Source organism: Chenopodium album, chromosome 14 (genome assembly GCF_948465745.1).
Source record: "Chenopodium album chromosome 14, dcCheAlbu1.1, whole genome shotgun sequence".
Taxonomy (NCBI): domain Eukaryota; kingdom Viridiplantae; phylum Streptophyta; class Magnoliopsida; order Caryophyllales; family Amaranthaceae; genus Chenopodium; species Chenopodium album.
The window spans coordinates 2377704-2390380 of record NC_137847.1 but is presented as its reverse complement, the minus strand read 5'-3'; the positions used below and the strand labels follow the sequence as shown (position 1 = coordinate 2390380).

Genomic DNA, 12677 nt, shown 5'->3' with positions numbered 1-12677 from the left:
TTAGAGGGGAAAAAAAAATCAATCTCTTCATATCACTTCTTAACACTAACAGATTAGGTTAGATCTTTCTTCGTGTCAGACCCAAATTATCTGATCCAATTTCCAATTTAATACAATTAAATTTCAATTCGAGTTGTTTTAGCATGTTTGATTGTTAGATGGTCGTTCGCTAACAACTTGACACGTACCAACTTAGGTTAGATCTTGCTTTGCATTAGATCCAAGTCACTGAATCCAATTCCAAGCACAATTCAACTTATTTTAATTCAGTCAGTTTAGCCCAGAATAGTTCCGTTTTAGCAAGTATACTAATGGACTAAATTGTAACAAGTCTCAACTCTCAAGACTCCCAAGTCTCAACAACAGAATGACAGATAGTATGTTGAGCACCCAAAGTTTGTGAAAGAAGAAGGGTAAAAATGTCAAAAAAGAATGTTTGAAAACAATATAAAACTCAACCTCGTTGACCCTCAAAAATATACACAATTGCGGCCCCTACGCCGTTGGCCTTGCCAAGCCCTATTCTTTCTCTCTCCTCTCTCTAAAACCTCTTCACTATTAAACACAGAATTCACTCCTAAATCAAAACCACTCTTCTTCTTACACAAAAAACAAACCCAAAAACTTAAACAACAGAAAAAACCCATCTAAATTATTAATCCAAAATCCAAAATCCAAATTTTTTTAAAAAATAGTTTGCTTCCTTCTTAAAACAGAGACAGCCAGACAACAGCAGCAGCAGTTTTGCTCTGTTTTCTAGAGAGAGAAAGAAAAGAAAAAAAACAGAGCAAATTTTGTAATAAAATCAAAGGGAAAAAAAAATGGATGATGATGGGTTTTTGGTGAAATTACTGGGTATAAAACCCATAATTTTTACATCAATTATGTTTGTTTTAGTATTAAGAATAATGGTGGTTTTATGGTGGAGACCAAGAAAATTAGAGTATCATTTTGCAAAACAGGGGATCAAAGGACCTCCTTACAATTTTTTCATTGGTAATGTCAAAGAAATTGTTCAACTCATGTTAAAGGCTTCTTCTCATCCTATGCCTTTTTCTCACAACATTCTTCCTAGAGTTTTCTCTTTCTACCATCATTGGAGGAAAATATATGGTAATTCTCTCACTTTTTTTCTTTTATCATGTCTTAAGTCATTTAGAGGTTAAGTTATGACTTATGAGTCATTTGTCTCGTGTTCGTGTTCATGTTTGTAGTCCATTTAGTACATTTTTGATACTTGGTTAAAGGTTTATGTATAGTGGATATAGTTTTAGTAGGTAAGGTTGCGTACCTCTGATCCTGTTCTTATGTTGTCGTCAATAGAAAGCATTATATGATTTGACACATTTTTTCTTTAAAATTTTTGTTATTGGATTATATTTTCATTCAATTCATTGTATTGAGAAAAGGGGGACTGTAGATATTTCATAATTGGACCCATTGAGGAAATAATTCTTGGATTTTGTTAAAATTTTATATCATCCAAAGTTTATACTAACTTTTTGAGAAAGGGGAGGAGTACTTTCTTGGAATTGTTTAATAAAAAGGTCTTAAAATTTTAATTCTTATTTTTGGTGGGGGTTTGTTGATTTTCAACATTAATTTGTTTTATCAACTTTTAAATTGCATCAGCCAAAATCTCTTAATAACCATCACTTGTCTTCTTCCTCTGTTTTTTCTCTCTGACATGATGTTGTTGTGCAGCCTTCTTTCAGCTGTTAATTATTTGCATTTCTTCATCAATTTCAGTTACTACTACAGTATAAGCATTCAATTTTCCTCCTTTTTTTCTCTTCAATTTCGAATTTTCTTCAATTTTTATTTTTTGAGTAATTTTTTAGTTTATAAATTATCCATTAATGAGGTAAATTTCCAAAATTATAACCCAAAATTTTAAAAAGTAATATTGTATAATGACATCATAAATGGATAATTTTCTAATTTTCCAATGTTTAAAAAATACAATTCAAATGTTTATAATTTTTCAATATTATTAATACAATTATTATTTTTTTTCTAAAAAGGATTTATCTAGAGAAAAATTAAATGTATGTGGGGTTAATAATCATTGCCTTCCTTCAGATTTCTTACTACCTTCTGATACTAAAGGAAGCTCAAATTTTGATAACCCCTTAAATTGTACAACTTGTTTCTTTCTTAGTGGCGCAGTCTTGAATTGTCCTATTTTTCTAGGGTAGCCTCTATAACTCTATAATATCTATCTTAATCTTCATTGCTAAATTATTGGAAATTTATTACTTGTATAAAGTTTTTATTTTTATTTATTGCTTCAATTTCCTTTATTTGCAAACTTGATACTTACTACTTGAAGTTGTATGGTATTTCTTCTTTAGTGTTAAGGTTTATTACTTCCTCAGTTCCTCCTACTCCCATATATTTATTGCAATCTTTTAATCTTGGGCAAGTTTTCAAGTTGTTTTGGATTTTATTTTCCTACATTTACTAGGCTTGATATTTTCTGAATTGTTTTAATCTAAATGTGTTTGAATGTATGTGTGTAGGAACAACATTTATAGTGTGGTTTGGGCCCACGGCTCGGTTGACAGTCTCAGATCCGGACCTTATTAGAGAAATCTTTAGTACCAAGTCCGAATTCTATGAGAAAATTGAGGCTAACCCGCTTGTGAAACAACTCGAGGGCGACGGACTTATTAGCCTCAAGGGCGAAAAATGGGCTCACCATCGCAAAATCATTACACCCACCTTTCACATGGAAAATCTCAAGGTAATTAATTATTAAGTTACTTTCACGATACAGTGATCATAGAATCAAAGCTTGTCTACATCATTACCTAACATATGTTACTCGTGTTAACTCGAGTAAACTTAAGTGTAACATGAAGGTAGGGATAACATTAACATATAGTCCATGGAATGTGACAAATATAGTATGTAAAGTAATGATTATGGCCTCACATAAATATTGTTGGGGAGGATGCAGTTGTTGATACCAATGGTGGGAAAGAGTGTAGAGGAAATGCTGGACAAGTGGGACCGGATGATGTGTGAGAAAGGTGAAGTTGAAATTGAAGTTTCGGAGTGGTTTCAGGGTTTAACAGAGGATGTGATCACAAGAATGGCATTTGGAAGTAGCTATGAACAAGGTAAAGCCATTTTCAGGCTACAAAGCCATCAAATGCTCCTTGCTGCTGATGCCTTTCAGAAGGTTCTCATTCCTGGCTATAGGTAATAATCCCGATTACTAATTCCACTATCTTTCTTTCGTTTCATGAGACTATCCAATGAACCATGGTCATAATATATCGGTCCATCAGTGTCAACCACTAGACCATTACTCGTAGTAGTTTAATAGGGAGCACCTTAATTCAAAGGATCTTGGCTTGGCTTTGATGTCGACCCTTAATAAGTTAGCGATTGAGTGAAATTGTATTTTATATGCATACGGGTATACCTATAAGATTGATAAGTAGACGAGGTGCTGAGTTTTTCTAAGCCGAAATAATTCATATTGCCTTAATTGCTAGCTAGATGCTAGTTGTACATATGACATCCATATTTTAGAATGAGAAAGCTATTTATGAGATTGTACTCCTATATTCCCTAACAATTCACCCACCACATAAATTTTCAAACTCACCTCCCAATTAATTTTGGACAATCACCATCTAAACCAAGATCATAACTATGTTATTCTCCTAATTAATAGGAGTATGGTGACATTTTCTAAAAGAAGGTGCCACGTTTCATCATCAACTACTTATAATACACCCATTTTATAGATTCACCGACCTTTTTCCATCAAGGGCTTCATTTTCATAGCTAGGTCCTCACTTCTAATTCATTGTGATTTATGATTTTGGTCTTATAAGTTATAAATATGATTTCGATGTTTTTGTACCATTATGTAGCTTCACATATATACAACCTACCCTCGTTACAAGATTCCATATTTGTACCGACCGCCTTAAACTCGATTTAACATGTAAATAAGTCGATTGTAATCCTTATTATGGAGTAATTGAAATTAATTTATTTGTTGTTTTACATATAAAAGGCGGTACTTAATTATGTCCGCAATAAAGTATTAAATGTTGCGAATTATAAAATAGAATACTATTAGGTTTATTTATTTCACCTATTAAGTCTCTTTTGTTGCAATAACTAGACGATAACTTGTAATATCTCGATATATGTAGAGACATAAGTCAACCAATACTCGACAAATTGTAAGAATAAATTTATAATATCTTTGTTTTTGTTTTTAACATCATCCATTGATCAATATCTGAAGACTTACTATTGTCCTAACGTTAGACACATTATATTATTATATTATATATGTAGCATTTGTTTAATATCTTGTACTAACATATTTGTACATGGGTTGAAATGTAATGCAGATTTCTACCAACAAAAGGGAATGTGAAATCATGGAGATTGGACAAGGAGATAAGAAGATCATTAGTGAAGCTAATTGAGAAGAGGAAATTAGAGAATCAAAATCTTAATAATAATAATAACAATATTATTATTAATGATGATAATAATATTATTATGAGAAATAATAATATTGGATCAGAGGAAGTAGCAGGAAATGGTGGGCCAAAAGATTTGCTGGGCCTAATGATCCAGGCTGGAATGAGAGAGAATGAAAAAAATAACAGTATTCCAGAATTTGCCATAAATAATTCTTCATTATTATCATCATTAAATTATGCCCCACAATTATCAAGCACTAATTATAATAATAATAATAATAATAATGTTACTAATAATAAAATAACGGTCCAAGATATTGTGGAAGAGTGTAAAAGCTTCTTTTTTGCTGGGAAACAAACGACGTCGAATCTGCTGACATGGACCACTGTGCTACTAGCAATGCATCCTCATTGGCAGGACCTGGCACGTGAGGAGGTTTTAAGGGTCTGCCCATCACGTGACTTACCCTCTAAAGACGATCTTGCTAAGCTTAAGATGGTATGTTCCCTTTCTACTTTTTTCTTCCTTTTTACATTTTTTTGTTATTGTTTTTTTATGTTAAATTTGTCTTATAGCATAATATTCTTACTGTATATTTTTTCTGAAAATTAAATAATTTTGTCTTTAATATCTATGTGCACTAGTATATTGATAAGATAGGGTCTAACACTCTAACATCCAAATACAATGATAAAGTCTACCTTTACATGGACTATGGAGTAGTAGTTATAGGGAAACTTTAATAATGTGGTACGTCCTCTTTTAACATTGGTTATATGAAGTACATATAAGACATGTAATTATTTAGACGACGTAAGAAATCATTTATAATCTGAGTACATTTAATTAGAAGGATAATTCTAAATCCAATATGAGGTAATACATGTATGAGATCATATATGGTTGGTGATTGGAGTGTGCATCACTCCAATAAAAGTTCGTAGTTTTTGTCAATGATCATGTATGTTAAACGTGTATGAAGAATTCGGATAGTTATTTGATTGCACATATGAAGTTACACTTATCATATATTTATAATTCTCAAATTTCACTTCTAATGAATTGAGTAATTATTTGATTGAACACGAGAAGTTAAAGTATTTTTTATGGGAAATCGAAATTCTAAATTTGATGTAGCTTATGAATTAATGTGCAGTTGAGCATGATTCTAAACGAGTCCCTTCGTTTATACCCACCAGCAATTGCAACAATTAGACGAGCAAAGTATGACGTGGAGCTAGGAGGATGTCGGGTCCCACGTGGGACCGAGCTACTTGTCCCGATCTTAGCCGTCCATCATGATCAAGCAATATGGGGCAATGATGCTAATGAATTCAATCCCATGAGATTTGCTGATGGTGTTTCTCGTGCAGCCAAGCATCCTGTGGCGTTCATTCCTTTTGGCCTTGGAACTCGCACTTGTATTGGCCAAAATCTTGCAATTCTACAAGCTAAACTTGTGCTCACTATTTTGTTACAACGCTTCTCTTTCACGCTTGCCCCGTCTTACCAACATGCACCAACGGTGTTGATGCTCCTCTACCCTCAACACGGTGCACCAATCGTGTTTAGACGCTTGTCCGAGGACAATAGGGATGATCGAGGGGTGTCATGTTGAGTTGTATAGTTAAAGAGTTAGCATGTCTCCTTTATGTATGCTTGCTCGTGTGCGTTTTCTGTTCATATAGTAATTATCCAATCGATAATTTTGTGATTGTGGTATTGAGTATTACTAATGAGTTTTCAAGATTAGGTTAAAATGTCAAAATTCAATCACTCGTCGTGATTTAAAAAAATGGAACGTTTCGGTTGTGTTTACTAACATGGATTGCTTAGCAAATGTAACCTTGTAATCTTGCCAAAAGGTTACAAGACATTAAATTAGGTTGTAGCATTTTGACTCCCTGCTTAGATCTCTAGGATTTGTTATGGGAATGTGGGATAATTAGGAATTAGTTAAAAATATGTTGATGAAGGGTTTGGAATTTGAAGTGATATGCACATTCTTTTATTTGGTTAAACTCTAAATGTACAAAATGTAGACTCATTTCTTTCGCAAAACACAATTATATATATATATATTGTTTACCTTCCTAAAAACGTATACAAAAGCTAAATGAGACTATTATTTGAAGACAGTAAAAGTAATAAATAATTTAATGACCTTGCGTTTTCTTGGGGATGAGAGGAAGAAGGAACCAAGAAATTGATATAATTGAGAAATACAAATGAGTGGTACTTGAAGAAAAGGATTGCATTGAATAATGGAATTTATTTCTAAATGAAGGAAGCTAAAAGTTTGAGTTACCAATGCAGGTTATTTTCATTAAAGTCCGGCGAGATCACGGCTAGGGAGCCTAGATTTTAGGGGCACTTGATTATTGCCTATTGGTTAGAGTTTTCGAGTTATCATTGTAATAACTATTCTTGTACGTTTATGAAGCCATTCCTCTAACAAAAGTTGACACTTGTCATATAAATCAATAGAGAGTGGCATTCAAATTTCCATCATTATATAGATACCGTGAAACTGTGTTAGAATTGTCTTGATATATATTTTTAAAATATGATCTCATTATATTACGAGTATTTATTATATGTGTATTAGTAAGTGTTAAATTTAAGCCGGAAAATTAGTCACTCAATGTTATATAATGAATGATCAACATCCTCTTCCTTAATCAATGTAGACCTAAAGAGTTTGTATTCCAAAATCATTTAGGATTTGTTTTAATCAACCTTACTTCCATTTATTTATTTTTGAACTCTTGGAAAAAGATATTGTACTTCGTAAAATAAGTTTTAATAAGTGAAATCAGATGAATTGAATACACCCTTACTCTTACAAAGTGATCAATATATAATATTTTTTTTTAATCAATGTAGGACACTCACGTGTTGGTCGGAGATAGAGCTTGAATTTCTATACATTGCAATTTTAATAACATGGAGAAAGAACAGCTAGCACCTCCCAAGGCAAAAGAGATGTTATTCGAAAGCAAAGCAACTGAAATATAGCATGCAAATGTCCTTTTAGGAATATGCATTCGACCTTTAATTTATAGATTTTGGGGCTTTGAGCTTTCTATGAACCTTGTGCTTGTGATACATGTATTTGCAAGTAATAGAGGACCACTTTTTATTTATTTATTTATTTTCTTATTTATTTATTTATTTTTTTTTTGTTTATAATATTACGAGTATATATATATATATATATATATATATATATATATATATATATATATATATATATATATATATATATATATATATATATATATATAAATTCATTAAATAACTTTTTTAATATTTTAATTTGTTTTGTAACCTTATGGGATCTCATACGTACTATACAATATAACTAAGTTATAGTGCCTTTAAAATGAGACTCTTTTTGTTGGCCCCTAGGAAGCATGTGGTTGGGGAGGAACATACTCTTTCTATTCGTTCCATGCATGCAAAACAATATTATTATTTTTAATTATTCATAATTACTTTTAAAGATAAATTAGAGAATCAAAGCATGCTATCAAGCATGTGAATCCATCTATAATTACCTTAGCTTAAAGGCTAATAATATATAAATTAAGTACTATATAGTTTAATTAAATTATTTACATTAAACTATGGTTTGTGTAAGTGTTATAGGGTGCTAGAGATTGACATGGCTTTTCCTCCATTCTCCCACATGAAAAGTGTAGACATTGCGTGGTGTTATTAATACCAAAATTAACACTGATTATTCCTTCTTATCGTTAGTGTTTATCATAATTAATGATCTAACAAAGTACATACTATATGTTCGAGGTCTAGTGCATGTAACAGAATTACAGAAATCTAATTATTTGTACCTTTTGCAGCTTTGTTTGTATGGTCCGTACAAATACTATTGTAGATAGTTGGCAAAACATAAAGCAATTGGGGTATATACTTCCGCTTTTCAAAAAAATTGCAATATATATCAGCATGTACTTATTGGATTGTTAATATCTTTAATTTCAAATAAATTTTTTAAATTTTAGAGTGAATTTAGCATTCTAGAATTCATTATTGAAATTGACAAACTATAGCCTATGCATACTATATCTATATACAAGCTAAGTATAAGTGTATAATAAATCCCAACCTTGTTAAGTAAATGACTTTTACAATTGGCTTTTTTTAGCTAAAATGAATTTTTTTTAGTAAGCCATGCTGAATAAGGTATGTGGTAGAGTACTCCGTAATATTCAAAGAACGACTTAGTTGAAGGTTACTTTTCAACCAACAAATAATTTTACCTAATATTTTTAAATAGTCAATTCAAACTAACATTTAGCCCCTGTTTAGTTCGCCTTATATTTGCTTATTTGAACTTATCTGGTCTGGTCTGGTCTGAATGTCAGATTTAACCAAACTTTGACCTTACATATACGATAATCTATACGAAAAAAATATATCAAGTGGGGTCTTGTTAGATTCGTAATAATATGTATTTTATTAATATGTGATTTTCAGAAGTATTTTCATTACGAAATTAAAGATATTTAGCGATAAAAAACTACACATAAAACAATGATCTGATCTGAACTTATTTTTTATGATTTGAACTTATTTTTTTCTGAAATAAGTAAAAATAAGGTGAACTAAACAAGGTCTTAATCACACTAGCCAAGTGAAAATAAAAAAAAAAAAAAAAAAGCCAAACAACCAATAGTAGATCACCAAACAAGACTTTTATTTTGAAATCGAGGGAGATAATGAAGCCAACAAATTAAAGAAGTCCGATCCTTAGACCTATACATTAAAGATATAGACACATAGTTAGTTAAATAAATTACATAAGTATATCATAGCAACCTAATACTTGTGTATACTCCGTATTAATTACTTCATCCGTTTTTTTTAGTTGATACCGTTTGGCTTTTACACTATTCACACAACACACTTTGATTCTTATTTGTGGTTTATAGATATGATAAAATATATTCATGTGGGATCTTGTTTGAATCGTTACAATATATATTTTATTAATATCTATTTTTAATAATTTTACAATATTAATAATTAGAGATACTAATCGTTTAAAATATGCATTGACAAGCGTGATAATAAAAAGATGTCAACTAAAAAAACAGAAGAAGTATATAACAGAAGTTTAAATTGTACTCCTGTTGCCCTGATTGAAGCAGTGACTGTTCATATGGAATCAGAATACTAAGTACTGTTTATAGAATTACAGAAGAACTTCGTGGCAAATAATGAAGAGAAACATTAAATTAAACAAATCAAATTAAAATTGGTTAGGTGATTCATCTGCCGACAAAAGATATGGGATATTTCCAAGATTTATAGCAAAAATCTCATAAAATGTGATCATCATATATGTAGTTGTAGTACACTTTGTAGCAGCAAAACTTGTTGAGAATTTAATATCTTTCCTGAAAATAGTATGAAATGGCTTTTAATTAGTCATGTGCATGTGTTCCAAAATATTCATCAATTCATTTGCTATAAAAATATTCATAATTAGTCTTCCCTTCCCTTCGTTTCTTTTTTTATATTTTCTCATTTGAAGTCTTGTATGATTTTCAATGCATCACTGTAATAACAATTTATAAAATATGTATGCATAGTTAACAGGTAAATTAGAAAAAAAAAAAAAATTATACTCCCTCCGTCCCCAAATGATAGTCCCTTATGGGCAAAAATCACGGGAATTAAGAATCTTAAATAAAAGTAGTTAAACTACATTGAAAAGATAAATTTACATTGGGTATGTAAAATAGTAGAGAGAGAAAGTAATAAAAGTACATTGAAAAACAAAATTTACATTGAAAAGTTAAATTTGCACAAATATTGTTGTAATTGGAGGAAATTTTGATAAAAAATTGATATTAATAGTACTTGAAAAAAGCAAATGGGACTATCAATTTGGGACTAAAAATAGGCCATAAGGGACTATCATTTGGGGACGGAGGGAGTATTTGAAACAAGACAAATCTAACAATAGTTTACATGATTTGTATGTTTCGAAATGTGTATTATTAATCTTTAAAGTAAAAGATTTTATCTACATTGGAATCTCTCGACTGGACGATTTAAAAGATGTAGATAGAGTAAGTACAACATCATTAATCAATTAATTAAGGCTAAAGGATATGCCGATATGGCTTTCTACATGTTATTGAAATCCCTTTTATCCAAAGTGTGTCAAGAGACATGAGAATGTATTATGGTCCCACTTAACAAATTATATGCAACAAATTGTACAAATTATTTCCTCTCTAACATCATTGTTTTGTACTTGTAATCTAGTAGAGGAAAGACAATGTGTAATGGGTGAAAAAACATGCTTCTTTTACTTATTTTTGGCACATCGGATATGGCTATTTTTCATGTCTTTTTCACTAGGAAAACATTGAGTTAGTTGGAGGAAGAAAGATATGCTAAACTTAAGGTTAGTTGACTTTGGAATAGAAATGGAGTAAATTGAAAGGGTAACATAGCATTTGACCATATTTAGAATTTTCAATTGGTAAATTCTTTGAATCAAGATTTGAATTGCACTTGAAATAAAGAGAAAAACATGACTAAATTTGACTAGATAAGATGCATAGTTTTGTCATATTTAAATCTCATTGTAATAAATGAGTTTTATTTCGGCCTTTAATTTCTTTCTCACCTTTTATTCGTGATGCATTTATGTCCATATAGTTAAATTTAATAATGACAATTATTTTTATAAGATCAATTTAAAAACAATAATTAATGAATTTTTTTCTTAAAAACAAATGATTTGAAAATTATATTTATTTTTAAAAATATACGAGTTATATTTTTTAAAAATATACAGAGTAATATATTAGCCATACGAAAAACTAAACCACCAATCTCTCTTTAATTTATCAAATATCGCACAAGAAAAAAAAAATTCTCAATTCTAGGAAGAGACCAAAAGACTTGGAGATTAAAATGTAGCTAACATACCCTAATCAAATCAAACAAATCGATTAATATCATAATAAAAGCCATACAAATGAGATATAAATAATATAATGCCATCCTCAATATGCAATGAATCTGATAAGAAAGATCCATGTGACAAAACGAAGATTTCATAATTCCTTTCTCAACTATCACCAATTCATTTTTTTTCCCCATTTATTTTTATATTTTTCATTTTATTATTTTTCTTAAAAAACAATATAAATTTGGGAGAATTAATTTCAATTGGACATGTAATACATCAAATAAACAAAAGAGATCAAAGTGGTCCATTATCAACATGTCAATAACAAGACAAATTCTGTATCAAATATTCATGGCCAGTTCATGATCATGGGGTCTTAGTTTTTATCCATACAATATCTAATAATAATTTTAATAATCACTTTAGTATACAACATTAATTATTTAATTTATTTGTAAGAATTTTAATTTTTTTTTTTTTTTTTTTTTTTTTTAAAATGTGACCCTTTAAAAGTCTCAAATTGGCATCATTCCCAAAAAATTGAGCTGGCTCAATTTCTACTTGTTGTTTATTTTTATGATTGTCGGCTGTCATAAATCAAATATGCAATTGTGTCTCTTGCCTACATGATTAGCTCATCATTCTGCAACAAATGTTGCCACTAAAAAGATAAAGGAAGCAATTGAGTGGATATCTTTAAATTCTTAATAATGTACTACTTGGATAATAAGTAATGAAGGTAAAAAAATTATTCCAATATTTTTTTTAACTCCCGGCCTTTTTGCTTAGCGCTTAGCCTCTTTTATAATTCAATGTAGATTTTGGCTATCCAATCTTAGATTTTATGGATTATTTATTTTTAGTATTGGCATTTTTTATGCGTACTTGTTTGGGAGATTTGTCCTTCAAATATACCACTTAATCAAAAGCAAAAGGCTACTAATTAAGATCCTGTTCTTTTGAGTTTCATGACAAAGCAGAGTAGTGTCTAATTCTAATTTTGCCGAACAAGGCATTATAAGGATTCAATGTTACTATATACAAAAATATTTGGTGGTGTTCCAATGGTGTTTATGCATTTCACATCAGGTTGGAGCTAATTGTTTATTTGAATAGTTACAAGTCTAGACTAGGCCATCTTTGCGCATATCGTTGTTTTGTTAATTCAATATACAATTCAAGTTTATCGGAAGTAGGATTATAGAAGTCTATTAATAGATAACCAAAGAATAGGTATATAATCTTGATGATGATAATGAAC

The 12677-nt window shown here is 30.2% G+C and overlaps 1 protein-coding gene across 1 annotated transcript; it reads left to right on the top strand.

The window, feature by feature from the left end:
• Positions 1-498: 498 nt before the first annotated feature.
• Positions 499-6452, top strand: LOC145578536 (cytochrome P450 734A1-like). Its single transcript, XM_081635842.1, has 5 exons — positions 499-1113; positions 2523-2746; positions 2963-3207; positions 4383-4959; positions 5618-6452. The coding sequence occupies exons 1-5, from the start codon at positions 822-824 to the stop codon at positions 6077-6079; spliced, it is 1800 nt and encodes a 599-aa protein (XP_081491968.1). The 5' UTR covers positions 499-821; the 3' UTR covers positions 6080-6452.
• The last annotated feature ends 6225 nt before the right edge of the window (positions 6453-12677 follow it).